The 27,173-nt window shown below is 36.3% G+C and overlaps 4 protein-coding genes and 1 long non-coding RNA gene across 8 annotated transcripts; 2 read left to right on the top strand and 3 right to left on the bottom strand.

Annotated features, from left to right (window-relative positions):
• LOC18603518 (stigma-specific STIG1-like protein 1) lies at positions 1,306-1,725 on the top strand. Its single transcript, XM_007035551.2, has one exon. The coding sequence runs from the start codon at positions 1,306-1,308 to the stop codon at positions 1,723-1,725; it is 420 nt and encodes a 139-aa protein (XP_007035613.2).
• LOC18603517 lies at positions 3,913-4,807 on the top strand. The gene has a single exon (XM_018118865.1). The coding sequence runs from the start codon at positions 4,200-4,202 to the stop codon at positions 4,557-4,559; it is 360 nt and encodes a 119-aa protein (XP_017974354.1). The 5' UTR covers positions 3,913-4,199; the 3' UTR covers positions 4,560-4,807.
• On the bottom strand, positions 6,242-8,354 carry LOC18603516 (chaperone protein dnaJ 49). 2 transcript variants are annotated; one of them, XM_007035549.2, is made up of 3 exons: positions 8,281-8,354; positions 6,934-8,107; positions 6,242-6,746 (listed from the first exon to the last, which is right to left on the bottom strand). In XM_007035549.2, the coding sequence occupies exon 2, from the start codon at positions 7,989-7,991 to the stop codon at positions 6,936-6,938; it is 1,056 nt and encodes a 351-aa protein (XP_007035611.2). In that variant the 5' UTR covers positions 7,992-8,107; positions 8,281-8,354; the 3' UTR covers positions 6,242-6,746; positions 6,934-6,935. The 2 variants fall into 2 exon arrangements, with proteins under 2 accessions (XP_007035611.2, XP_017974111.1); XM_018118622.1 differs by having other exon boundaries at positions 6,242-8,107.
• Positions 8,906-14,787, bottom strand: LOC18603515 (condensin-2 complex subunit D3). 3 transcript variants are annotated; one of them, XM_007035548.2, is made up of 9 exons: positions 13,165-14,785; positions 12,173-12,910; positions 11,483-11,977; positions 10,989-11,080; positions 10,728-10,815; positions 10,531-10,645; positions 10,317-10,443; positions 10,027-10,201; positions 8,906-9,855 (listed from the first exon to the last, which is right to left on the bottom strand). In XM_007035548.2, exons 1-9 carry the CDS (start codon positions 14,674-14,676, stop codon positions 9,145-9,147), a joined length of 4,053 nt encoding a protein of 1,350 aa, XP_007035610.2. In that variant the 5' UTR covers positions 14,677-14,785; the 3' UTR covers positions 8,906-9,144. The 3 variants fall into 3 exon arrangements, with proteins under 3 accessions (XP_007035610.2, XP_007035609.2, XP_017974193.1); XM_018118704.1 differs by having other exon boundaries at positions 9,698-9,862; positions 13,165-14,787; XM_007035547.2 differs by lacking the exon at positions 11,483-11,977 and having other exon boundaries at positions 13,165-14,784.
• LOC18603514 lies at positions 21,868-22,307 on the bottom strand. The gene is made up of 3 exons (XR_001927525.1): positions 22,278-22,307; positions 22,017-22,045; positions 21,868-21,914 (listed from the first exon to the last, which is right to left on the bottom strand). It is a non-coding gene; the product is annotated as an uncharacterized LOC18603514 (long non-coding RNA).

Below are 27,173 nucleotides of genomic sequence, written 5' to 3'. Positions count from 1 at the left end.
GGCAGGAGCTGGAATAAGCTTGGTATATCATTTTTGGCCCCTGACTAAGTCTATATTACCAGGCCTTAGCTAGGCTAAATTATATTCATGTTGCAGCCCAAATCTGCATTTAGCTTGCGTGCCAACGTTTCAACTCATGCTGTACTTGCAAGAGAAAACACTCACAAATCATAAATGACAGCATTCAAGGCATTAAGCACTTGTTTAATTTGATTTATATGTTTTATAGTATAAGAAGTGCTAAATGATTAATTGTGAAGGAAATATGATTGCGCAAACAGCTTTTGTGAAAACGGGTGGTGAAGCAAGAGAAAAACTGGAATGAGGCAAGAAAGTAGAAACTAAATACATTGATTGAATACTTCATACTTTTGGTTGATTTGAGCTGGTTGTCCAAATCCTGAAAATAGAGCTATATGTTACTCCTGACATCTGCTTCAATTATTTTTTAGTCTTTTGAACTTTGAAAACAACAGTTTCAGGCTTTCAGCTTTCTCATGAGGTTCTGGTTTGGTTTGCTAGCTACTTTCTTCTCTGCAGATAGTGCATATGCTTCATATGAATGCTAAAGGTAGTTTTTTTGGACTTTTTCATTTTGTTTTGTCCCTTCTGTGCTCCCATGATTCCACCCTTTCTAATCTATAATCAAACCCCATTTTGTAATTTTGCTTTGGACTAAAAGTGAGCTTGCTTTAGCAGAAAACTCATAAAAGCAAAGAATGGCAAATTAATCTGGTGCTTCTATGGCAAACCATCTCCTTTTTCAATAACCCTTTTGTTCAAATTTGTCAATATGAATATTTTCTTTTGTTGATCAGCTGCAAATTAAGGGTTTCTAGATGATTAGCTTGAATATTTAATCAGATCAAATTTGCTGCGTTCTACTACCATAAAAACTATTTTCTGGCATCAGTCAAGGCAAATTTTGCCTTAGCATATGCTTATTATTATAAGTTTTTGGACAATAAAAAATTTTGATTTGTTGCAAAATTCTCATTGACTAACAGGAAAATTAATAGGAAATGTTCTGCATCAACTGCCTTCTCAAATTAGAAGTACCCAAGTCATGATCAAGTCTGCTTCACTTCTCAACTCCTTAATTTTTTGAATCGTGTTAGGTTGATCCTCTACGTAATGAGACTGTCTTCATGCTAATTATTTGACAAAGCCTACCAGTTCAAATAAGAAATTCAATATAAAAATTAATGTCTCCTCTGATAGTTTTCTCATCGGATCGGGCCAGCTTTTCTCGTCAAAGATAATGATACAAAATCACCAATCTCAAGTGTTCCGTGTAATGTTCCCATGCTTTCTGCAAACTCCAATTTCAGATATGCTGTTAAAAACTGTCTGCTTTTCATCACCCTTGTGTTGATTGAAACGTCTGATGATGGGTTTGCTGCTGGAAGGGAACTTAGTTTGCAGGACTCTGATGATGCTTCAACACATTTGAACTTTTTCCGGGCTGCTTCGAGAGGGCGGCAAAGGGTGCTGTCATGTGCCAGAGACGCTAAAATTTGCTTGGATCGTGAGAAGAATCCTTGGGGTGGCAGCACCTGTTGTTTTCAACAGTTTTGCAGGGACACACTGAGGGATTCCAATAACTGTGGAGCATGTGGTCAGGCATGTGCTTATGGACTCGTTTGCTGTGATGGAAAGTGTGTTGGTGTTCAGAATGATCCTCACAATTGTGGTTCTTGCTTTCAGGAGTGTCCTGGACAGTAAAGCTGCTCCTTTGCAATGTGTGATTATGGTGGATGATTGACAAATAAATTGGTGCTTAAAACAACTCTTCCTACTCTTTCTTTCTCCTCAACTCCTTGATTCTTTGCTCTGGCATTTGTCTAGCTTCTCAGGTTCTTCCTGGTTCCTGGTTTTCTTCTAAATAATGTTCTTGTAAAGCAATGGAAATGCATCATTTGGTTTTCTGAGTCAGTGGCCAATACATCTGGCAGACTGCCATGCGATCACTATTTTTCTTATGACCCACCTTATCAATATGAGAGTTATAGGGTTAAAGATGATTCCAATGTTTCATGATACTCAAATATTTACTTGCGTAGACTTGAAAGGGTAATCACCTGGCCAATCTTCACTGGCTTTATGTTGCCTGTTGATCAGATGATAAGCACTTGATCCTTGACAGTTATTAGCAGGTATCCAACATGTTATTTTAAGAGATACCTAAGGATTGTGTCTCAGATTCTAGGTTCAAAACTGTCAGCAATGGGGTGTGACTTAAAGTTAAAATATTAATGTAATCATGAGGTAATACAGTAAATTAACTAAACGTTTTCCCAACTTTCTATATAAGATCAAAGCAAGGGAATTAGACAAAAAAAAAAAGAAAAAGAAATGCTTTCCTCTGCAGCAAGTGGTGTGGGATCCAATCCCCCTCTGCAATCATTTATTTAATCTGCACCCTCTTGGTCCCTTGCATCTTCAGTTTACTTTGTGTACTAAATTGTCCACATGCTATTGGCAGCAGATTGCTATTTTTGCTCTTTAATCATCATCAAATTCAGATTTTCTTACTCTCAATGACGTGCCACTGCTATACAATCTCCAATTTGTTATCTATATATCAGACAAAATTGGACAAAATTGCTAACCAGAAAAAAAGAAGGAAAAAAAAGCGGGGGCTGTAAGACTTTATGAAGAAAACTTAATAAAAAAATAGCAGCAAAAGGTCAGAAACAGGTATCTTATGGTGTTGAATTGGCAGGCAAATTCTTTACTATAAGGAAGACAATTGGATGGTGTTTTGGTCATTGATGGGAAAAAGGGTTCTTGAATCTTATTACTATGATAGAGAAGAAAAGATTTATTTATTGAAATGAAGGGTCATTGATCCTCCAACTTTACTCAATCATCAAGGGGTTCCCACATGCTTCTGCAACCTAAGAGTCCAAAAACCCTTCAATGGCTTTATTGACTAACCCATTCGGTCTAACTTTTCTCATGCATTCAGCTTTCCCCATAATATGAAAAAAAAAAAAAACCAAAAATGACCAGGATGCAGCCCCGGGGTACCCTGATCGTACAAAGTGAGAAAGCTGAAGAATTATAGGCACATTGTCATGTCAGGATAGGGTTCTTAGGTGATGATAATGCCAAATTACTTTAGGTGAAATGCATACCACGGAGTAAAGAAAACTCAAAGATACTCCATAATTTAACTAGATACTAGTACCATATCATACAAAGAGAGAAAAATCCATGTATCAGATCCTTTTTTTCTCACTCTTGATACCAAGACTGTCAATCAAAATCTGTAAAATTTTTAAAAGAAGATGAAGTTCCACTAAGAAAAGCTATGCCCCGGAAGGAAGCTGTGCCTCCTGTGCCAAGCTATGTTTCCAGTACAACTGTAATGCAATTGGCAAAGCAGCCATGGGTGAAACTAAATTGACTTTGGAGGCTTTCCACACACGGCGCGCCCTAGCAATTGAAAGGAATCACCTTTGTTTCCACAAAATAAAGACAGACTCTCTCCTTGTAAATACTAAGAAAATGTAGTGTCATGACATCCACATAATGTTTTTTTAACGATTCCCTGCTAGAATTATGAACCACCCCATGTAGCCTCTGCCCCACTGGCACGTGTTACGTCATAGGTAGCTAGGTGGAACTTTCAAATCCTGCCCTGCACGAAATTGTACTGCTTTTGCTCAGCTGATGCATTTGAGGACGAATACTAGCTCCTAGAAATTCAGCTTTAGATGACTTTTACCTCCTTCGAAGATTAAGTTCAAAGTTTTAACCATCCGATTCAGTAAGCAAGCTTCACCATCTGATTATTACTTGATTATAACTTAAAAATTTACCAAGAAGAAGACAAAGAACTCATGGTTCATCAAAGAGTCGAGAATTTACTTTATTTGATATTGACGAGTGCATGAATGATAGAAGCAGGGGAAATCCAATTAAAAAACACCGAAAGTCCCTCTTCAGACATAAAGAAATGGTTTTGAACAGTTGAACTACCCATCTTACTTTTGATCTCTCCCAGGTAAAAACGTGGTAAACAAAGCAAAGAAAAGACAAACGCGTCTTTAAGTACCTTCCCCCCCCCGAAGAAAACCCTATTTCAACCTTCCCATTCCCTCCCTCCTCGTTATTGTAACCCTTTCTCACAAACCCAGAAAGCTTCAAACCTCAAAAAAAAAAAAAAGAAGAGACCAGACCCTACAAGCACAATGTTACCAGAAAGGCAAGGTGGTGCACCCCATGGAGTGATCCTGGCAGTGGTTGTGGGCATCGTGGTGTTAGCTCCGTTCCTGTTCGGTGACCAAGGTGAAGCTATAACGGAAGCCATTACCGAGCTGTTGAGTCCGGTCGGTCTTCTTCTCTTGCCCATCATTCTCCTCCTCACCATCCAGTTCCTTTCCTCGGATCGTGGCTCCTTCGTCTCCAGCATTTTCTCCACCGGCGAACCTGACTCTATCCACCGAGTCAGCGGCTCCCCTTTTGGGGTCGCCCTGTTTCTGGTTCTGATTTTGTTCTTGCTTTACAACCGCGTTTCCATCTTTGGCGGTGATGATGACTCCGATATTTGACTCAGCTTCGATCTGAGGGTCCAAGGCTGCTTTTCTTTTTTTTTTTATTTTGTATACGGTATAGTACGTAGAATTTTCCTGTACTATGATTTTTGTAATTTTACGTGAATACCCAAGCGATGGAAGGGTGTATCTAACGGGGGGTTATTTTGAGCAACTGAGGGTATTGTTGTCATTTTAACTAATATTACAGAATTCTCCTCGTTTCAGTGTTTAATCATACGTACTGGTTCAGTTTGAGTTTTGAAGTTGTTGCTGTCTTTTGATGAACTTGTCTGTTAATTAACGGTCGTTGCGGTGGTTGTCCTGGCGGTGACACGGTGGTTGGCCGTTGGGGCGGCGAACTGAGAGCTCAGTCTCAACTCTCTTTTTGTCGTTTTCTGTTTGAGGCTCCTTTTTGGACTGACAATCTCTTCCCTCTTCCTTTTCTTTTGTTTACTCTGCTTTGGCTCTTGATCTCTTTACGGAGGCACGTGCGCACGTGCTCGTCCTTTATCAAAGGAAGAGCTCTCCTTCATTTCCCTTTCATTAAGGCAAAAAAAAAATAGTGAAAATATGGCATTTTTAATTTATTTTTATTTTTCCTTTTTTAAGGGACATAATCAAATAAATGGGTTGTGCATATGTTTTTTGATTTTATTTTATTTGGTTTTAAAAACCCACCAAACTCCTCAAAAAAAAAAGTTTATCTTTTCGATTGTAAATTTTAAATATTAAAAATTAACCAAAATAATCAAATAAACTTTTGTCTTAATCTATTAATACTGAAATTGAAATAAAATAAACTAAAGTAATCGAATTCAATCGATTATATCAATTTACAATGATGAATGATGACCCCTAATTTTAAATCTTTTATAAATGTCTTAATTATTTAATTTATTTTTATTTTTTCCTTTTGAGAGGGACGGTATTCCCACCAGAATCCAATAAATGGGTTGTTTATTTATTTATTTGGTTTGAAGACCCACCAAACTCATAGGAAAAGGACCATAGCTCGAAGAGAATGGGATTCAATTTTGAAACATGGCAAACAAGAACTGTGTGAATTAAATAAGAGCATCAAAATCCTACCTGTCATTTAAATTTTAATGCCGTGTTCCCTTCAAATACCCATGATTTCTTTACGTTAAGAAATAAAACTTTCACTATCTAATTTCAAGAATAAATTATTATTATTATTATTATTATTATTATTGAAAGGGCCCGTCATTTTCTTGGTGGGTGGGCCTCCAATACCACTAAATCCCAAAGACAAATTTCTTTAGAGGAGTTGGGCTACTTTGAACCATCTCTTTCCCATAAAGGTGTTGTTCCATTCAGGAGTTTTATGGGCCTTTAAAATCGGATCCAAATAGCCCCACCAGTCCATCTCCATCATCGAAGGCCGGCCCTACTTGTCAGTTGCTCATCTTGTTACAATAATTCTGATTTTCTAGCTTAGTGTTCTTTTTTTTTTTTTGGCTGTTATAGCAGAAGTGGAGAGATTAACTACAAGAAAAGATTCCACCCAAAAAAGGAGAGGAGAAAATTAGGGAAGAAGTGAATAGAAAATGGAAGTGGAAATGGTTGCTTAATGCAACATCCATGAGCAAAGGCACTGATCTTTCCCGTCAAAACCTTCCAAGGAGAGCAGCAACAAGTAACAAGTTTCCACAACAAACTAAGCAAAATAGCAGAAGAACAAACAACAATTCAATGAATTTTGCATATTTCTAACATAATCATATGGAGGATCCAAGATCTGGATCTCAAAAAAGCAATATAGACATCGCCGGAACTCAATGAGAATGAAACAACAAAACTAACAATCTTGAAGATCATTCTTTGTTCAATTTATGTTATTTGCGCTAACTATCCTTGCCTTCTATTCGTACAATATTCATACTAGGAACAAACTGCAGACTGTAGACTTCTTTACATTATCGGAAGAGAAGCATTATGGCCTGAAGGTGTCCACAAGCCTCATTATCACCTTCGCATACATTGAAAATCAGTCTACCAACCCAGAACAATCTTAGCAGATGACAGCATGGCAAAAGAATGCACCTTGGACATAACAAAATTGCTGGGCTATATCTGTAGAACTAATCCCACAATTTTGACTCGTCTAACTGCACTACTTTTGGTTCCATGCCCATCAACATAATATCTTGTTGATGATTTCACAGAATCCAGTCAAATTCCCTTTTCAATCAGAAAAACGCATATTTAAGTATAATTCAAATTGCAAATTGATAGCATCATATCATCCACCGAGCACAGAAGCTAACAGTGACAAATGGTTTACAACCCAGCGACAATGGTGCATGATTAGACACTGAAACTAAAGAAAGTAAAAGACTTGAAGCCACAATTTTGTAGTTAAACTTACCTTCATGCCAGTCCAAGATTTTGTAGTTTATTACAGTGTGGAGTTGGCAAATTCTTATTCCAATGACGCTTCTGGCGTTCCACATGGCAATAACGCCAAAGCATATGTCTGTAATCCTTAATCACATTGTCCTCAAAATTAGCTCGAGCAGGACTTCCAAGTGGAAAGTTCACATCAAATGCTGATGATTTGACATAAAACTCCACACCATATTTGTCAGTTGTCTTAGGAATCTGATATGAGTAATTCCTAAACAAAGAGTACTCAGGCTCGGAAATGGGTAGATAAGCAAGCAAGAAAATCAACAAAAATGGCAATATTTGAAGAAGGACCAAGAAATTAGGTCCTCCGCCATGACGCTGCTCCCTCTGATGACCACCCATCCCTCTAGTCCTGTAAACATGAGACGTCCTAAACATATCCCCCTGACCAAAAAATGCCCTGAATATCTCATCAGGATCAAATTCGTCATCAAACAAATCATTCCCATATCTCCTCCTCCTCTGTCTCACATTATGCTGCTGATTGTACTCAAATTCATCAACCAAACCCACTTGATCATACTGCCTCCTCGAATCATCAACACTTAAACACTTAAAGGCCTTGCACACTTTCTTAAAGGCTTCCTCGGAACCCGGAGCCTTATTCTTATCTGGATGAACTTTCAACGACAACTTCTTATACGCTCTCCTAACCTCATCAGCCGAACAAGTCTTTTCCACACCAAGAATGGCGTAATAATCCTTGTGTCTCTTGATCTGCCTAATCAACTGAATATGTTCCTCAGTATAACTCCTCTCCCCATTCAAACCCTCATCCAACTTAGTCGAACCGCCTCTATTCTTATTACTAGAAACACACTTTTCAACAACAGGAGAAGCAGGGGACGACCCGGAATCGAGGTTTTCACAAGCAGCCAAAAGTTGATCAACAGATAAACTATGGTTAAGGCGTTGCGCGATTTTAATGAATTTCAACGCACGTTCTTTGTTACCAGAAGCTATTGCTTCTTCAGCAATGTGAACACATCTTAAAGCTTCATCTTTATTACCATCCATAACAATTTTGAAACTAAAAAAAAAAAAAAAGCCCCAAAACTTCTCGAGTCCGAACCCTACACTTCCCAATCAAATTTGACAAGCTTCAAATAAAAAAAAAATTCCAAATTGATCACCTAAATCAAAACGAAATGCAAATTAGAGGAATTCATGTTACAAGCAGATTAAAAAAAAAAGAATTGGAATATACAAATTCAACTGAAATGTTTCGAATAGAGTGGAAACTGTAATTGAAATAAATCGAATTTTCCAAAACTTCAAGACAAAATTGAAGAGAGTGAGGACTCACCTGATAGAAAGATCCGAACCCGAGGGAGAGATGTCCAAGGGCAAAGTCCAAACGAGGGTTGGTTGAATTGACCCGGAAGAGAGGAATGACCCGGGTTTTGTTATTTATAGTTTATGGAAATCGAATAAGAACGCGCCACGTCGTATTCTTCAAGGAGGTGTAAAGTAGCATAGCTAATTTTTTTTTCTTCTTCTGATGGTATTAATTTCATTTTTTATAAAATTGAAGAAAATATCTAAATTATTAAAGAAAATTTAAATAATTTTTTATTTTTATTGTATTTAATTAAATTTTATATTTTTATTTTAATTTAAATATATCTTTATAATTAACGATTGACTAATTATTATTAATTAAATATAATTTTTATTTTATACACACAATACTAACATAAAAAATAAAAATACAACATTATCATATCATTATACCACATTATTATTTATTATGACATAAATTTATCATATTAACACTATATAACATAAAATGAAAACATAAAATAATAAATAATATTTTAATTAAAAATAATTAATCAGTCATTAAACATAAAACCAAAATAATAATATAAAAACTTAATTGAACACAATAAATAATAAAAACTTATTTCTTGGCTGTCTGGAGAAGTCTCTGCAGAGAAAAGCGAAGATTTCAGTAAATTGATTAAACACTGTTATGTCATTTGAGTCCATACATCTTTAACTATTGAACTCATACTCCCTATGCATTAACATGCCTTTGGCATGCAAATGAAGAATTGTCAATGGAAATTGGGTAAGTAAAACTACTTCTAAAAACATAAAAAAGTTGAATTATATTCACTATTTACATCAAACAGTGCCCAGATGGGAGAATGTGGATTCTGAAACATCAGTTTTCGTCATCAGAATTGAAGGACTGTCGTCTCCTCAAGGATTCCAATACATCTAATGGGCGATCATTTTGAGCACTGCTTCCTCCTGCCTGGTTAGACTTGAGTTTTGGCATGCTGATGGAATTAAGTGGAGGTGTCATTGCTCCCTTGTTCACCTCCCTTAGCACAGACCGAGCAGTGGCTTTGGCGGCTGCATCTGCCATTGCAGAAGCCACTTTTGAATTACTCTGCAACTTGTGGCTCAGCTTGTTTTTGGCATGAGTTCCACTTGCTCCTTTAGAAAGACAAGGTGATTGGTAGCCACTTTGATTTTGCATGGTGGCAACTGCCTCTGCGGCTGTTGTTCTGGCCTTTGCTGATTCATATTTCTGCATGTCGTATATGAGCTCTTTCTGAAGCTGTTTATCCGCAACCAACATGTCATCGATCTCATTCTTGTAGTCCTTGAGAAGGACTCGCATGCATTCCATGAGAGAACCTGTGAGAGGGCTATTCTTGCTTTCTAACAGCCGTTTTAGCTCTATAAAGATGGGGATGGTGTTTTGAATGAGACCCTTTCTGACTGCCTGTGTTATAGCCCTTCCTTTGGCAGCAGCAGCAGAGGCGCTGCTATCTCCACCTTCTTCCTCTACGTCTGCTGTCTCAGATGCAGATCCACGATTGGATGAGGCTCGGATCTCTTTGCAGGCAAGAATTTGGAAAGCATCCTGCTCCCTCAACAATCAAGAAATGTTTTGCATGGGAATTATGAGTAACAAGAAAGTTACAAATTAAAATTTACTAGCCAGAAGATTGGCTGCTATCATTGCATTATATAAAAGAAAAGTGCCAAGAATCTTGGGCAGACAAACTTTACAACTGTGCCATATGATTAGTACCTGCAGAACAGACTGTCCAGTTATATCGTCTATATTGAGCATACCATCTGATGCAGCTGCAAGAATCTCAGCACATAACTTCGCAAAAGTGGCCAAAAGGTGCTCTGGAGCCATTTGTTTCAGCAAACACACATAGACACTCATCCTTTTAGATCTGGACCTATCATCATTACCCCTGGAAACAATAAAATACAATACATTTAATCAAGGAAAAACCACTGAATAGATCATAAACATGGGCCTCAATCACAGAAATTCTTTTTCTCAAGGCTGAATGAAGACATGAGTACCTGATGGAGAAAAGTTGACTCTCTGTCTGTGAATTCATAGAATTATTATGTCCATTGTGGGCATGGCAGTCATTCAGAACATAAATGGCTTCCACAAAACTGTTGTAAGCTAGAAGAGGAGCTTTCGCTGGAAGCATATAATACAGAAATGTAAATCCAATCAACCCATATTACTAACGTCAATAATGTTACATTGAATTGTAAAGCTACTTACCTTTCAAAATATTTCCAAAGAGAAAATCAGCAAGTTGTCTTATCTTTTCTGATTCATCAACAAGACATAGAAGGAACCGAAGGAATAGCACTCCTCTCCACTTCACGTAGTCCCTCTGGATGTAAGAACAAACTATAACATTAAAACAGCTAGTAATATAATATCACATGTGAAGAAAACAAGGAACAGGAAGTTACCTGTAACAATCTTGAGAGCAGTATAAAAGTCTGCCTTCTGACAAGTTCACATGGATCACGGAGACACTTGGTGATCTTTGCTATATAACTGTAAACTTCAAGAATTGTTCATTAGGACAGCAAACAGTCTCATAGAAAACAATTCTTTGCTACATTTTTTCTTTCATTTAACTCTCATCTCAACTGCCAGTTTGACTATTGAATAATTAGTTGCTTACTACCCAAGTAAGCTCATTTCTATTAAATTTCCAGAGGACTCACCAATCAACTAGAGCAGTATAGCGAACACAAAAATCCGTCATCATCACAACAAGGTTGTTGCGAAGGGCTGCACAATCACTCTTTTCAAGTTCCTGCTTGTTAAAACGCATGGTTAACATTGTTAGCAGATTCTATTTGGAACTAATGACAATGAGAAATACTGTAGGAATAACTTGGAAACGATGGGGAGAAAAAAAATGCATGTTAGAGAAGAGCATAAGCATTATGCTTGGAAATAATTTACGGACCTTCTATGTAATCTAACAATGGATGTTGCTGGCTATGCTTATAAATGTTTTGCATGTAAGTTGCAACAAATATGAATGAATGAAAAACTGGTATAAACTAGGATTTCTAATAAAAGCAGAGGGAGACGTCACTTTGAAGAATCATGGATTGCAAAATGTTAACAGAACTCATACAAAAACCTTTCTAGTTTGTAACTTAGAATTTCAGAGCATAGACTAGACAAGCTACTTGTTTGATGAATAGACCTGCACAAAGAGAGGAATATGACTTTTTGCAAGTTTCCCATCAGCCAGGCAAATCTTCCCCATTGTCAACCATGCTTGAATATACAAAGAAGGAGCAGTCTGCTTCAAAGATACCATAGGCACTGGTAATTTATTTAACTTTGGATCGGCATTCCCTGAAGTTATTACTGTGTATAATAGTGGAACAATGGTGCTCACATCAGCAGAAGGACAGACAACAACCAAAGACCCAACAGTATAAACAGCGATGACCGCTTTTGATAATAGCCTGGAAGCGCTTGTTGCTTGCTTGCCTTTTCTACTCCCACTTCTTGGTGGTGTAAAGAAACAATTACTTTTATTTGCTTCTTTACTCTCAGAAATGTACTTTTCTAGAATTTTACATGCTTTAGAGAGAAGCTGCTGCATCCATTTCACGACAAGTTGATCAGCCTCCTTAGGATTTAAAGCCTTCCGCTTGCACAATGTTCTAAGAGCTTTTACATGAGCATTAACCTGTCATCAAATAGTCTAGCTGATTATGCATATGTATATATTATTATTCAGTCACTTGATAAAGCATAGCATTTAACCCCATAACTGCATACACGCTAGCATTTTGCCCAAAAGGGAAGGAAAAGATCCATAGAGGAAAACAAACAACTCATTGCTGCATTTCTCAAGTTTATCAGTGTACCCAATGATAAATACCTCTGTGGAATGCATACTGAATTTTTCAACTCTTTTAAGCAAGTTATGGGCTAAATCAGCAGCAGGTTCAGCAGGCAACTCCACAGAAACATTTGAGATGGTTTGCAAGAGGAAAACACGATCTCCTGCCCATGCAACTGATTTGGATTCCATGCGCTCTTCATCTCCATTCCCTTGCCTAAGTGGGCTTTGGAACTCACCTTCTGCTCCATGCTTGTCAAGGAGCTGCCAGTGGTGATGGAGGAATTCCCAGTCCACAGCTTTTGAAAGATATGCGGACACTTCTGATAGAAGAAACCAAGCTCCAGCTGGGGCTGTCCACTTCTCAATTGGCATGGAATGGCTCAACCAGAGAGATTCAGATGTCCTTATAATATTTTGAAGAGCACTAGCAATCTTGGGCTTCAGTCGTCTCTTTGTACCCAGGCTTGTGCAAATTTTCTTCACCCATGGAGTCACCTCCCCATCACAGATGCCTTGCAAAAGACCTAATACCCCTTCAGGGAATAACAATTCCATCTCCCTTTCTAAACTTTTGGTTGTTAAATTTGAATCAGGCAAAATAGATCCTTTCTTGGTTGGGCAAGCTGATCCTGCCCTAGACACCCGGTCCAAAACCAATTCCAAGAACAAGTTCTCACATTCTTCTTGAATGCTAGATTCATTATCTGTTATTAAACGTGGAACAGAATGTAGCCACTCAGTAGTCACACTTTCATCTGAAAATGTCCTGAAGGCCTGCAAAGTTAATGCAAAATTCAACATTAGATGGAGAAATGCACAAGAAAGAACTTATACACTTAAGTAAACAAATTCAACATCATACTGTTCATTGAATCATTGATTAAGCATCAAATTATCACAAAAGCATGTACACCTTATTGAAGTCAAATGAGCATCATAAACTAGTTGAACATCATAATGTGCATAATAAGAGAATAAGGAAACATATTTGAACAAGGAAACTATGTGAAGCACAGAAGTAAATTAACCTCAGAAAGAGCTGAAATGGCAGCTTTACGTATGCTAACAAGTGGATCTGAACAAGCCATACCCATGGTCTTGAGCACGACTCCGTCAAAAGAACCACCTAAAAGGGCTGTCAGCTTGGTAACCAGAAGAAGCGCTGCCTTCCTAACAGCTGCCTTCTCATCCGTACACCTCTTCCTCAAAAGATCATTCATTCCACCCTCTGGCCTCTCCTTTCCACCTTCACCTAACCCCATCACTTCCTTCAAAATACCTTTGTTCCTATCATCACCAGATAAAAACCCCACAACTTGTGCCAAGCTTGATAGGGCTCGAGCACGAATTCCAGCACTCAAATCAGAACATCTCAGAATCAAAGCTTCCAAACACCTTTTACCCCAAGGATCCCTTACTTCAACATCCGAATCCACCCCTAAAGGATCCGTCAATGACATTAACATCATTGCAATAAGATCAACACCTAACAGCCTAAAATTAGCCTTCCCTTGAGTCATCTTCACCACATACTCTATATACCCCATTTGATCATCAAATTCCATCACTTTAACAACCTCCATAATCGAATCCACAGCCAAAGCCCGCGGCTCAGCTTTCTCAGGCGCCTTCTGAGCCAAATACCTAGGAAAACTGACAACAGCTTTCTTAACACCGTCACTCTCATTTCCCAATTCGATCATCGTGTCTGTCACGAACCCCAATGCGAAGCTTCTTGCTTGTGATTTAACCATTAAGATCAATGGTGATAAAGCTTTCAAAACCTCAGCTGCAATATTAGCCATCTCTCCATGTTCAGACCTTAACACTTCACTCAAAACCCGCGAACACAAATGCATTAACCGATTAAAACTACCCAAATTGCCAAACTTTTCCATTGCCATCAAAGGAATTTCACCTACAGTTTGTATCAAAGACTTCAAACTATCAGGAAACCTATCCAAATGAATCAAACCCAAAACAGAAACCAACATTTCAAACACAAAGAAGACGTCTTTTATATCCAAAGAATCACTCTCTTCACTCTCTCCTTCACTATGAACCCCCGAACTCCTGACGTTACTCCGTTTTCCACGACCCTTCCCCCCACCCTTCCTCTTCCGATTGGGCGGCGCCTGGGAAGGGGGCGACTCATCAGGTTGGGCTAAAGGACGGTTTTTGAAAGCACGACGAAGGGAGCGGAGGAGAGAAAGGAAGGAAATGGGAGTGAAGAGAGTGAAAACAGGGGAATTTGGGGAGAGGAGAAGGGAGAGGTAGACTTTGGAAGCTAAGAGAGAGAGATGATAGGAGGGGGCAGAATCCATCGTGAAAGATAATAAGTTAGTGAGAGAAGAAGGAGAGAGACTTTTCGAAGGGAGGTCATCGAAGAACTGGGAAAGGAGGTCTGGGTCGTTTGTGGATAAAAGGGATTGGAGATCTAAGAGAGTAGAGCGAGAAATGACCGGAGATTGGCTTTGGGTGTTTGGGATTTGATTGATTTCTTCAAGGTCTGTGAGGATTCTTGCTATGGTTTCTTCCATGGCGGTGGCTCTTCGGAAATTCAGTGGGGGGATTTTGAGTTGGGAGAGTTTCTCTGTTTCTGGGAAAATGGTTTGCCCTGCGTTCGTTGAATTTGTTTTAAATTTTGTGTATTCCCGCTTAAATGGTTTTCCATATAAAGGAGAAGCTTTTCAATGGATTTTCTTCTTAAAAAATGTAGACTTGGTCGTCCAAATTTTAAAAGGAATTATTTACTGGCAACAAGAAGATGGGCCTGTGTTTTGGGTTTTCTTTATAAAGGCTTTCCCGACACTTGCCCAACCAATTTAATAAGAAGACAAATTCGAACTTTAGAGCCCACAGCCGGTAAGTTCTTCATTGTCTGATTGATTTGATGATTGAACTGCAACTTGAAATGTTGAACTCCAACATGTCAAATTCCCCTAAAAAAACTTTGCTTTTCAAAGCACCAAATCACCACGCCACCGGCACATGCAGGAGCCGTCGCCGGATAGGTTTCAATTACTATAGTGCTTGGTACCCCTCGTTATGCCTGTCAAGCCAATAAGCCATAACGGTGGAAAAAAGAGTAGCAAAATGCCAAACTCACATTGTACAACAAGTTCTTATTCTAAGGAACAGAAATTTTCTATCTTATTTGATATCTTACTTGGTGTTTTTTTCATAATTTTACATTACTTGTTTAAAAAACTTTTTATATTAAAAATTTAATTAATAATAAAAAACTAAACACGCGACTTAAAATTATAAAAAAAAAATATCTAACTCATGTACTAAAATAAGATAGAGAATATTTATGACGAAAAATCAGACACTTTTAACAAAATGTTCTGCTTGTGCTCGTCTAGCCAATGTCAAAGTCATTATAGTAAAAAGGAAAAACCATGCAAATTAATTCATCAAATAGCCAAATCATATAGTATCAAGTAGAAAGTTTAAACAACTCCCAAGGCCGTAAATAACAGGCCAATAATCAGTTTTACAAGTATTATGAAATGTCGAAAGGAAAACCAGCAATATTATTACCAGATGGCAGAGTTCCGTTCATCTTTTGCTTGGAGATTATGGCCCTAGGAGCCATGCCTTTATTTACTAGCTGCTAGGGATGTTCATTCCGAAGGCTTACTCGCATATCGCCGCACAAGAAGGATCCATTGCCCCCATTGCATATTCATCCGATGCAACAACATCCCCTTCCCTTTCTTGTAAAGGTTGAGCTAGATCAATTGCTTCCTGGGGTTCATTCTGAGAGGCTATGCTCATGGAAGCCAAATCAAGAAGATTCACAGCAGCATTTTCCATGGGGTATGCTGCATGCTTTCCAAGGAAGAAATCTTTAGACTATTCTGCATGCCACTTTTCATATTTCTTGTTTAGCTCAACTGCAGACACTGCCTTGCTTTCATGGCAAAGGTTCGCAACCTGTTCAGATGATGATGCATGGAATGGAAACCCAGTCTGTACAAATGAAGATGACCCTGCATGATCCAGCTGAAGCCCATTGGTTTTATTTCCCATAAATCCATTAATCATCTCCTTGCCAGATGCTGTTGAAGCACGTACTGTTGGTGATGGGGAATTGCCAAATGGTCGCACCCACTGAAAGTTATCATACAGTAGACCATTTCCACAACCACAAGACAAGCCCAGTGAATTATCAACTCGAAGCCTATCGTTTTCAATCCTCAGAACACCATTGGCTGCAAAGCCATACGTCATTGAAACAGGTATGGCCGGTGATGATGAACTGCTAAATCGTTGCATCTTTGGGAAAATTGAACCATTTCTATCACTAGGTCCACCAAAAGGCAAACAAATCGAAGAATTAAAAAAGTATAGAAGGTTGAGCAGGTACATGCAACATGTATGAAAGAAAAATAATTGTTCAGCTTCTGCTAATGGTAACCCCTGATTATAATAAGCAAGAAAAATTAAGTGCTTGTCGATTCTAAACAATTAGTTTTCTTGCATGCATGTTACATATGCCTGTTCGACCTTTTACACTTTTTTAATTATTCGATTTGTTGCCCTTTGGTAGACTTAGTGATAGAAATGGTTCAATTTTCACAAGGATGCAACGATTTAGTAGTTCTTCATCAGTAGCCATACCTGATTCAATGAAGTATGGCTCTATAACCAATGGCTTTCTAGGGAGTGAAAGCAACAAGCTTCCAGTTAATACTTCACTTGGTTTGTCTTGCGGTCATGGAAATGGTCCAATGTATGATAACTTTTAGTGGCCGCAACCATTTGGCAATTCACTATCACTGGCAGTACGCGCTTCAATGGCGTCTAACAAGAAGGAGATCAATGGATTTATGGGGAATAGAACCAATGGGCTTTGGTTGGATCATGCAGGGTCGTCTTCATCTGTACAAACTGGGTTTCCATTCCATGCATCATCATCTAAATAGACGGCGAACCTTTTCCATGACAGTAACGACAGTGTCTGCAGCTTAGCTAAACAGGAAATATGAACAGTGGCTTGCAGAACAGTTCGGAGATTTCTTCCTTGGAACGCATGCAGCGTACCCCATAGAAAATGCTACCGCGAATCTTCCCGACATGGCTTCCATGAGCATAGCCTCTCAGAATGAACCACAAGAAGCAATTGATCCAACTCAACCTTTGGAAGAAAGGAAAGGGGATGTCGTTGCATCTAATGAATATGCATTGAAGGAGATGGAGCCTTCTTGTGTAGCGATGTGCAAGTGTGCCTTTGGAATGAACATCCCTGGCAGCTAGTAAATAATGTAAATACGAATTTGACAGATGCCCTGCATTAATAGACTTACAACATTAATAAAAGGTTATAATTTAAGAAAAGAATTAGTCCAACTAGAAAAATGAGCAATTCTTTTCTTGCTGCTAATAACAAAGGTTTGATTAGACACAGAATGAAATAAGTTATGATCTCCTAAATGTAGTCCATTTTGTAAGTGCTTGAATTCATATGCTTAAGTGCCTCACTCTTGAATTCTTTTTCTTGTGGTTGACATATATATATATATATATATATATATATATATATATATANATCTCCCTCACCACCATCATCACCGGCATGTGCACACTCACCCCGCACATGCACGGTTGCATTTGTCACGCAATGGTACCATTTATGACAGTATATATATATATATATATATATATATATATATATATATATATAACACAATAACATCACTTCCAAACAATTTGATGATTGCCAAGCCTAACATCAAGGCCAAATATTCAAGCAATCAAACGACATAGATCTGCAAATGGTAATCACATCAAGCAAATGGTTGATGAGTAATGGGATTATTTCTTTCCTCACATTAGCTAGATATACATCGCGGCTATCCCAGTAAAAGATAAAAGTTTTTTGAGACAAACAGGACTACAATAGTAAACAAATCAAAAAGTTTTTTTCCTACATTTTTAAAAGATGAAACTTTTTTGCCTTTTTTTTTTTAAAGATAAATGCTTCATAAAACAAACAGGGAATAAAGAGTTCCCTGTAGAATTACAGTCAGAAATTACCTGCAAAAAGAGTGCTCTAAAACAGATCTAAGACAAGGGATTCCATCAACAAGAACCCTTAAGACACTCCAAAAGATTAGCTATACATTTGCTATACAAAACTCATCTCTACTTTCAACCTCTATCATCAGTATCAGAAAAATCATAAGAAAAATGATCATCCCAGATTCACTCAAGACTCAAAACAATCTATGAGATGAAACCCTTTTTTGTTTTGGACAAGAAGGCATTAAAATCAATCAAAAAGACCCAATCTCTTTCACAGCAGCATATTTTCATTGAGATTTTTATTCCGCCAAGACAAAAATTCACAGTGAAATAGATAGTTTGATCACCAAATAATTCCTATAGCTAAAATGAACTATAATAAATATTTATAGAGTAATGAAAATCTCTGTTTACTTACCCTTAGATTATACTAAACAAGCTCCTTCAGATCATCTTCAGTCCACTCTTCAATGCCTTCTTCCATATTGATATACTGAAAGGCCCCACGTGCCATTTTCAACTTGTCCACAATTGGGCACTGCATCAAACCAGTCGCGTTGAATGCAAAATCGACATAGTCTAATTCCCATCGTGCATTTATTTTTCTTTCTTTCTTTCTTATATTACATCTGTTCTGCATTTAACTAGACCGGTGTGATGGAATGCCCTAATTGTCGTCAACTTAAAAACGGCACATGGCGGCGCTTTTAGTACATCAATCTGGAAGAATGCATTGAAGAGTGGACCGGCCATTGCTTTGAAGCTCTTCTCAACAAAAGTTAAAAACGAAAGAGAAAATACATGATTTTTAAGATTGGAGTGGATTCATAACGGCTGAATGTTAAATATGGTAGGACTATTATAAGCTAACGGTTTAAGATATCTTTCCTTTTTATTTAGAATATTTAAGTAATTTTATCTAATAAAAAACGCGTGAAAGAGAATATTCAAAAATCATTCAAGTTAATGAAAATATAAACTCAGTTTACCAGTAACGAGTTAACAGTGATATCAAACTCAGTCACTTTCATTATATATTAGTAAAGTAATATTGTAGAGTATCAAATGCATGAAAGAGAATATTCCAAGCATCCAAATTAATATATGAAACAAATATTAAAATTACAATAAAATTATAAATACAATTCAACAATCAAATAACTTTACGAAATACGAATCTTGATAATTGTACGTGAAAGAATTCCTTCGCTTAGAAATTAGTCTCGACAAAAGTAAGAAAAGAAAGAAAAAATGGATCATTTTTAAGGTTGGAGTGGATTTATAATAGCTAAGTAGGATTATTATAACCTAACGGTTCAAGATATCTTTCTTTTTTATTTAGGATATTTAAGTCAGTTTATATAATAGAAAACTCATGAAAGAGAATATTCGAAAATCATTCGAGTTAATAAAAATATGAACTCAATTTAATAATAACGAGTTAAGAGTGATTTCAAACTCGATTACTTTCATTATACATTAGTAATGAAATTTTGTTGAGTATCAAATGCGTGAAAGAGAATATTTGAATCATCCAAGTTAATAATAATATAAACTCAATTTAACAATAAAGAGTTAAGAGTGACATCAAACTCATCATTCCCATTATTTATTATTATAAATAAAAAATCAATTATTTTCTAATTTTTATCGTAAGCAAATCTTTTTGTTTTTTTTAGGTGGGGGTTGGTCGGGACAAGGTAAATCTCTTTTATTCTTAAAATTTTTTCTTTAAGGTAAATTCAGGGGCACATTAAATATAATAAAATAATTTGTTATTAAACAACATGACTTTGGTGTTATTTTAAATAAAACAAGAATATCTTTTATAATATGTTTCATATTAAAAAATTTAAATATTGATGAAATTATATATAGTATATTAGTAATTAATATTTTGTTGACAATTAAGTCGAAATTTCTAAATAAAAAAATTTTAATTTTTACATAATTGAAATTTAAAATCATTTAGTAAAATTAATAATTTTAATATTAAATCAATCACATATTAATATATATTAATAAACATAAATCAATTCAATCGTATAAATAAATAACCAATTAAATTTTTGTAAAAAAGTGCTTTTATATTTATACTTACAAAATTACAAAATACTACCCTAACTAGTAAGTGGTGCTAGGAGTAGGGTCGGCCCTTGGGCAAAGCCACTCAAGCAAGGACTTTAGGCCCCCAATTTAGAGAGGCCCTAAATTTAGAAAAGTTTTATAATTTTATAATATAATTTAATTATATTAAAAATATANGCCCCCAATTTAGAGAGGCCTCAAATTTAGAAAAGTTTTATAATTTTATAATATAATTTAATTATATTAAAAATATATAAAAATTTAAAATTATATAAAAATAATTAATAATTAATAAACTTATCTATTTTCTTACTTTTTTAATTATGTACTTAGTAAATTTTAACTTTTTATTATTTTTTAATTTCTAAAATGCTATAAATTCTCAATTATTTTTCTTATTTTCAATCAACTAACAGTTATATATATTTAATCATCTCCAACATTTTTTTTTTTTACTTATTTCTCCTATTTCCAATTAACATATTTCATAAATTTCAACAACTATTTTTTTTATATAAAATCAATTATTTTTTTTTCAATGTATAATATCTACTTTGGAATTTTTCCTTTCTCATTTACTCTTTCTTCCTTCTTCTTTTTAAAGTCAATTTTCCTTCAAAGAATAAATAAGAAAGTCTATTATATTATTATCTTTATAAAACCGTGAACCTTATTTACGGTTTGTAATAAGTATTCAATAATTAAGTATTATTGTTCTAATATTTACAAATTTTTTATTTTAATTTATAGTTTATATCATATTATTATATTATCTTTATTTTATGTGATAATCAATTTATTTAAATTAAAATTTTTATTTGATAATTTATATTAATCATTTAAAAAATATATGATAGTCACTTTAGGTCTTTAAACTTATTAAGCCGCCCCTGGTTACGAGCCTTTAGTAGGACATGCCCTGCTATGGCTTCCTCTGCACATAGAAAAGGAACTCTTAAAGACTCTAGTTGCCAATAAGATCATACATAGAATTTGTTCCCAAAATAATGAAACCACATTCATAACGTTCTTGGGGGAGTCCCCCGCTGTATCAGAGATTGTGCATATTGTGTGTGCAGCAACATCCTGACGACAGGCTAAGCATGTTAGGGATATTCATTCCAAAGGCTTACTCACACATCGCAGCACAAGAAGGATCCATCTCCCCCAATGCTTATTCATTCGATGCAGCAACATCCCCTTCCCCTTCTTGTAAAGGTTGAACTGGATCAATTGCTTCCTGGGGTTCATTCTGAAAGGATAGACTCATGGAAGCCACGTCGGGTAGATTTGCAGCAGCATTTTCCATGGGGTATGCTGCAGAGGCATTTGTCACCGAAGCAGGCATGGCCGGTGATGATGAACTGTGGCAAACAAATCGAAAAATTAAGAACATATAAAAGGTTGAATAGGTACATGTAACATGTGTGCAAGAAAAATAATTGTTCAGATTCTACTAATGCTAACCCCTGATTATCATGAGCAAACAGACGACCAGCAGACTCCATCTGTGCTGCAGGCCTAGAGGATGCAAATCCAGTTGTAGCCTGATTGACACTAAATTCAACAGCTCTTCTCCGCAAAGCAGAATGACGACGGATGTCATTGGAACTAGCAACCTGACTGCGCCCAACCCTTTGATTATTAGTACTTAGATCTGCACCAAAACAAGTGTTTGTCAGGTAATGTTTGTCAAAGATTGCTTCATCATTCTTGTCATTACCAAAAAGAAAAAAAACATAAATTGCCAACAACTTACCTAAATGGACTAGCAATATTCTCGTAGCCCTGCAGAATACAAAACATTAGTCTGAGATATATGGGATTTAATGCTCCCATAATGTAAGGAATTATAAAAGAACAAAGTAAGATAAATAAGGTCCATTTACGGTCTACCAGCTTCCCTAATGATAAGTTTCATGTTCATATGATCTTACTTATCTCTCTTTATATATCAACTGCGAATGAAAGCAAAATAGCTTAATAATTACTCTCACGTTAAGTAAACATGCTTACTTACCATTCTTCCAAGTGGGACGTAGGCCTCTCATATTGTGGCTGAAAGCATGCAAAAGAACACAATGAAGGGAGAGAATTAATCCCAAATAAATGAAACATAAACTATACACACACACACACACATGATGATAACATCACATCCAAAACAACTTGATGACTGCCAAGCCTGGCATCAAGGCCAAATATTCAGCAATCAAATGACATAGATCTACGCATGGTAATCACATCAAGCAAATGGTTGATGAGCAGTGGGATTCCTTCATTCCTCACATTAGCTAGATATACATCGATCCCCATGATCCCTAAACCCTAAACCATACAGCAGTAAATAAATGGAAAAGTTTCCTTCCTACATTTTAAAGAGACAAAACCTTTTTAGTTTTGGACAAGAAAGCATTATAATTAATTATAGAGACCCAATTTTTTTCACAAAAACACATTTTCATTGAGAAACTTATTTCTCCAAGAGAAAGTCTTAGTCTCCACTTTGGCTATATATTGTAAGGAAATGTCACAAATCAAAGAAGGAAGATTTGCAGTGACACAGAGAGTTCATTCCTATAGCTAAAATGAATAATAGTAAATATTTATGAGTAATGGAAATCTTTGTTACTTACACTTGGATTGTGCCAGCGAAACTCCTCATGATCATCTTCAGCCCACTCTTCATTAGTGGTTTCTTCCATATTGATATGTGGGAAGCGCCGCCAAGTGCCATTTTCAAGGTGTCGACAATTAGGGCATTGCATCACACCATTTGAGTTAAATGCAGAACCGATGCAGTCTGAGAAATAAAGAAAAAGTTAATGCATGATGGGAATAAGCATGTGGAGGTAAAAGTAAGCATTGGGTTATGAATTCATAGATTTCAAGAACAAAGAAACATGTTTTTTCACATATCCAACAAGGTTTCCTTTTTTTTTTTGTTATATATAGCAAATTATTTAGTTTCTACAAAGAATGACTAAATTTCCTTCATGTGAATGATTTTATTTTTATGAATAGATTGAAAAGTAATGAAAGAGATTTCAAGCTACTAGCCATAGTCAAAAGGATGAATCCAATAATCTTAATAACAATCTTTACAAGTAGCAAATTCAGCATTAACAAATGAAACCCAAAAGAGAAATAAACCAAAAAAACACAAAATCTAAATCCCTATTTATAACAATAATAATAACAAACCAGAAACAAAGATTTTACCAAGGTGAAAAACATGGGAGCATCGAAGTCGGACGACGGTTCGGTCACTAATATCGGACGCATCTTCAAAGCAAATTGAGCACAACTCTTCAACTGATGCCATGGCCAACACCCAAATCAGTCGTTTCTCTTTCTCTCACTCACACAGATAAAATTCAGAAAGAAGAAGGAAGGTCTATATATTGCGTTCGAGCCCCCCCTACGTTTCCATGGAAGGAAGGTTTCTTATTGTTTTTGTCATCCAATTCTTGAAATGGAAGGTATATCTGCCGCTGATGCATTTGGATTCTAAAATCCTAGACTTGGCCAATTAGGTGCAATGCATGGTTGTCTGAGGAAAAATTACCATGTACTTCTTCTCGCACGTGTGGTGAGTCAAAAGGAACAAAGAAGTAATGCACTATTGTTTGTGTCCGAATAAGGAAAAGGGGGTTAGTGGTGTTAGGAATCAAGCATGCATCAGCTTGCTACGTGGACATGTATATGTCCATTTTGCTTTGTTGTGCTGGTTATAAAGTGCCTAATGTACATGTTAATGATGTGTTGAAGTGCATGTAACTGGTTTTAACATTTGTATTTATGTGTAACAGGTGTTTATCTTACACTAGTTGTATATATACAATATGCTTATGCAGTAATGAATACAGAACTTTGAACTTATCATTTTTAGCTTCTTTAATGCTCTGTTCTCTCTCAACATGATTGGTTCTATTTTTTCCTTCCTAGAATCAAGTTCATAACATGGTATCAAAGCTTTGAACCGATCCCTGACCACCATTAAACCTGAAAATCTAACCTTAAACTTCTTAGTTAAGTTTGTTTGTTACATTGTTCTAAAAAAACCAATGGCTACTCCTACTGTTACTCAACAAGCTCCCCCAATCTTTGATGGCACCAACTATCCAGTGTGGGTTGTCAAGATAAAAGCATTCTTGAAAGGTTGCAATCTTTGGAATGTGGTTGAAACTGATACTAAACTTGCATCGTTGAGAGAAAATGCTACACCAGCTCAAGTTAACAAATATGAAGAAGACATAGCCAAACGATATAGAGCTCTGTCTTTTATTCATTTTACTATGTCAGAATCAGTTTTTAGTAAAATTATGGAAAGTGAGACAGCAAAGCAGGCTTGGGATAAGCTTGAAGAGGAGTTTTAGGGGTTAGCAAGGTCAAAACAAATTCGATTACAGCACCTCAAAAGGGAGTTTGAGTTGCTGAGAATGAAAGAAAACCAGTCAATAATAGAATATATTGACATGGTGATGAAGTTGGTTAACTAAATTCGGTTGTTAGGAGAAACTTTGAAGGATGCTAAGGTGGTAAAGAAGGTACTAATTAGTTTGCCCGAAAGATTTGATGCCACAGTCTCTTCCTAGAACAATCCAAGGATATTACATAACTTACCATTACTGAACTGGTAAGTGCTCTGCAGGCTGATGAGCAAAGAAAAGCTACAAGGAGAAATGAGAAAACAAACCTTGCAATGACTATTCAGGTAAAAGGAAAGGGACATGCAAACACTTCAAACAAAAAGAGTTTGAATGAAGTGGAAGAGCAAAAAAAGGGAAGCTCAAGTTCTGGAAAAGTTCAAGGCAGAAGGAGTAAATTTCTAGTATGCTCCTACTACAAGAAAAGAAATCATGCTGAATCATACTGCTGGTACAGACCTGGGGTGAAGTGTAATGCTTGTAAACAGTTAGGCCATGTAGAAAAAGTATGCAAAAACAAATCTGAAGCAAAAGAAAATGTCTCAAATGTTACTGAAAATGTTGAGTTCTCAGAGAAATAACAAGTTATGGCAACTGGATGCAACTCAACAGATGTTTCACAGTGGCTTCTTGACAGTGGCAGCTTTAATCATGTGACATCTAATCCTTCATTATTTACAGAATTGGACCATCACTACAGATCCAGAGTTAGAATTGGGAATGGAGTTTATTTGAATGCCATGGGAAGATGTACAGTTGGTATCTATACATCATCAGGTCAAAGGTATGTCCATGAAGTACTTTTAATACCTGATATTGCACAAAATGTACTTAGTGTAGGTCAGATGATGGAAAAATAATTATGTGCTTATATTTAAAGATGATACATGCACTATTTATGATCCATCTGGTGAGTTGCTTATGAATGTACAAATGAAAAATAAATGCTTTTATGTCAACTTAATTGAAGTGTGCATGCAGGCAAGTGGTAATAACTCTGATGTGTCAACATTATGGCATAAAAGATTTGGGCATTACAGTTTTAATTACTTGAATCAATTGTACACAGAAAGTTTAGTTGACAAGCTACCTAAACTAAGCCAGACAACATCAATGTGTGATGTCTGCAAATATGGTAAACAGACAAGCAAACCATATCTTGCTGCAAGCTTATCCAGATCCAAAAGTAAGCTCAATTTGATTCACACTGATGTGGTAGAGCCTATGAGCCAAGAATCATTAAGTGGGAATAAATACTTCATAGTATTTATCGATGATTACAGCAGAATGACCTGGATTTATTTTCTTAAATTCAAGTCTGAAGTGTTTGAGACATTTGTCAGATTCAAGGCAAAAGTTGAAACTGAATCTGGTTTAAAACTGAAGAGTTTGAACTCAAACAATGATGGGGAATTCACTTCATCAGAATTTGAAAATTATCTTGAGGCTGAGGGGATTCATCATCAGCTTACTATTCCTTACTCACCTCAACAGAATGGGGTAAGTGAAAGGAAGAACAAGTCAATACTTGACATGGCAAGATGTCTTCTATTTGAGAAAAAACTTCCAAAAAAGTTCTGGGTAGAACCTTGTAATAGTACTGTATACCTGTTAAATAGATTGCCAATAAGAGCATTGACAAGAAAAACTTCATATGAAGCTTGGCATGGCAGTAAGCCCTCAGTTGAGCATCTCAGGATATTTGGAGGTCTTTGTTATCATCAAATTCCTGAGAAGTATAGAGACAAACTTGAACACAGGTTTGAAGTAGGAATTTTCATTGGTTATAGTGAGCAGTCAAAAGGATATAGAGTCTACCTAGTAAAGTCAGATAAGGTTGTGGTTACCAGGAATGTTGCATTTGATGAACACTCTAATTGGGACTGGTCTGCAAATGAACCAGAGAGTTTAGCATCACCATTCAGTATTTAGATCAATCAACTAATTGAGACTGAGCCAGATATTCTAGAACAGAATGTGGATGATGATGAAAACTATGCAGTCAGAGGCACTAGATGTCACGACCCGGAACCTCCCTCAGGCCCATGACAACCGCCGCGACGTCCCGATTGACACTTATTATCCGAAATGCCAATCGGAACCCCGCAAGGCTTACGTATCAGTTTCTTACCTTTCCTGTAAGCAATCGTTGTTAAACATTTCGTTTTAAACAATTACCAGTCGTTTTCGGCTCAAGTAAATCAAAAGACAAAAATTATTTTTGTTTTTATTTTTTAAAAGATTTATAGACAAATATTACTATTCAAAATATTGATTAAAATATAATATTTTTATATAAAATAATATTTATAGAAACACGTGTAAGTAATCTTTTGTAACGTGAAAGTAAAATAAATTCATATATACAATAATTTACAAAGTTATAATATACAATAATAATTACAATGACAAGTGGCCCATAAATACACCAAGTGTTGGTGATAGTAATCTACTGTTTGTGAGATAGAGGGGTCAACTGGAATCCT

This window comes from Theobroma cacao, chromosome 4 (assembly GCF_000208745.1).
Source record: "Theobroma cacao cultivar B97-61/B2 chromosome 4, Criollo_cocoa_genome_V2, whole genome shotgun sequence".
Classification (NCBI taxonomy): Eukaryota; Viridiplantae; Streptophyta; class Magnoliopsida; order Malvales; family Malvaceae; genus Theobroma; species Theobroma cacao.
The sequence above is the reverse complement of the archived record's forward strand: the minus strand, read 5'-3'. Positions and strand labels throughout refer to the sequence as shown.

Excerpts from the sequence above, each read along its gene's own strand:
- LOC18603517 (XM_018118865.1), top strand. The coding sequence starts at position 4,200 with ATGTTACCAGAAAGGCAAGGTGGTGCACCCCATGGAGTGATCCTGGCA.
- LOC18603515 (XM_007035548.2), bottom strand. The coding sequence starts at position 14,676 with ATGGAAGAAACCATAGCAAGAATCCTCACAGACCTTGAAGAAATCAAT. Across the intron at positions 12,911-13,164 it reads CCATTTCAGCTCTTTCTGAG|GCCTTCAGGACATTTTCAGA; the intron begins GTTAATTTACTT and ends TTAACTTTGCAG. Across the intron at positions 10,202-10,316 it reads AGTCAACTTTTCTCCATCAG|GGGTAATGATGATAGGTCCA; the intron begins GTACTCATGTCT and ends TATTGTTTCCAG.
- LOC18603518 (XM_007035551.2), top strand. The coding sequence starts at position 1,306 with ATGCTTTCTGCAAACTCCAATTTCAGATATGCTGTTAAAAACTGTCTG.
- LOC18603516 (XM_018118622.1), bottom strand. The coding sequence starts at position 7,991 with ATGGATGGTAATAAAGATGAAGCTTTAAGATGTGTTCACATTGCTGAA.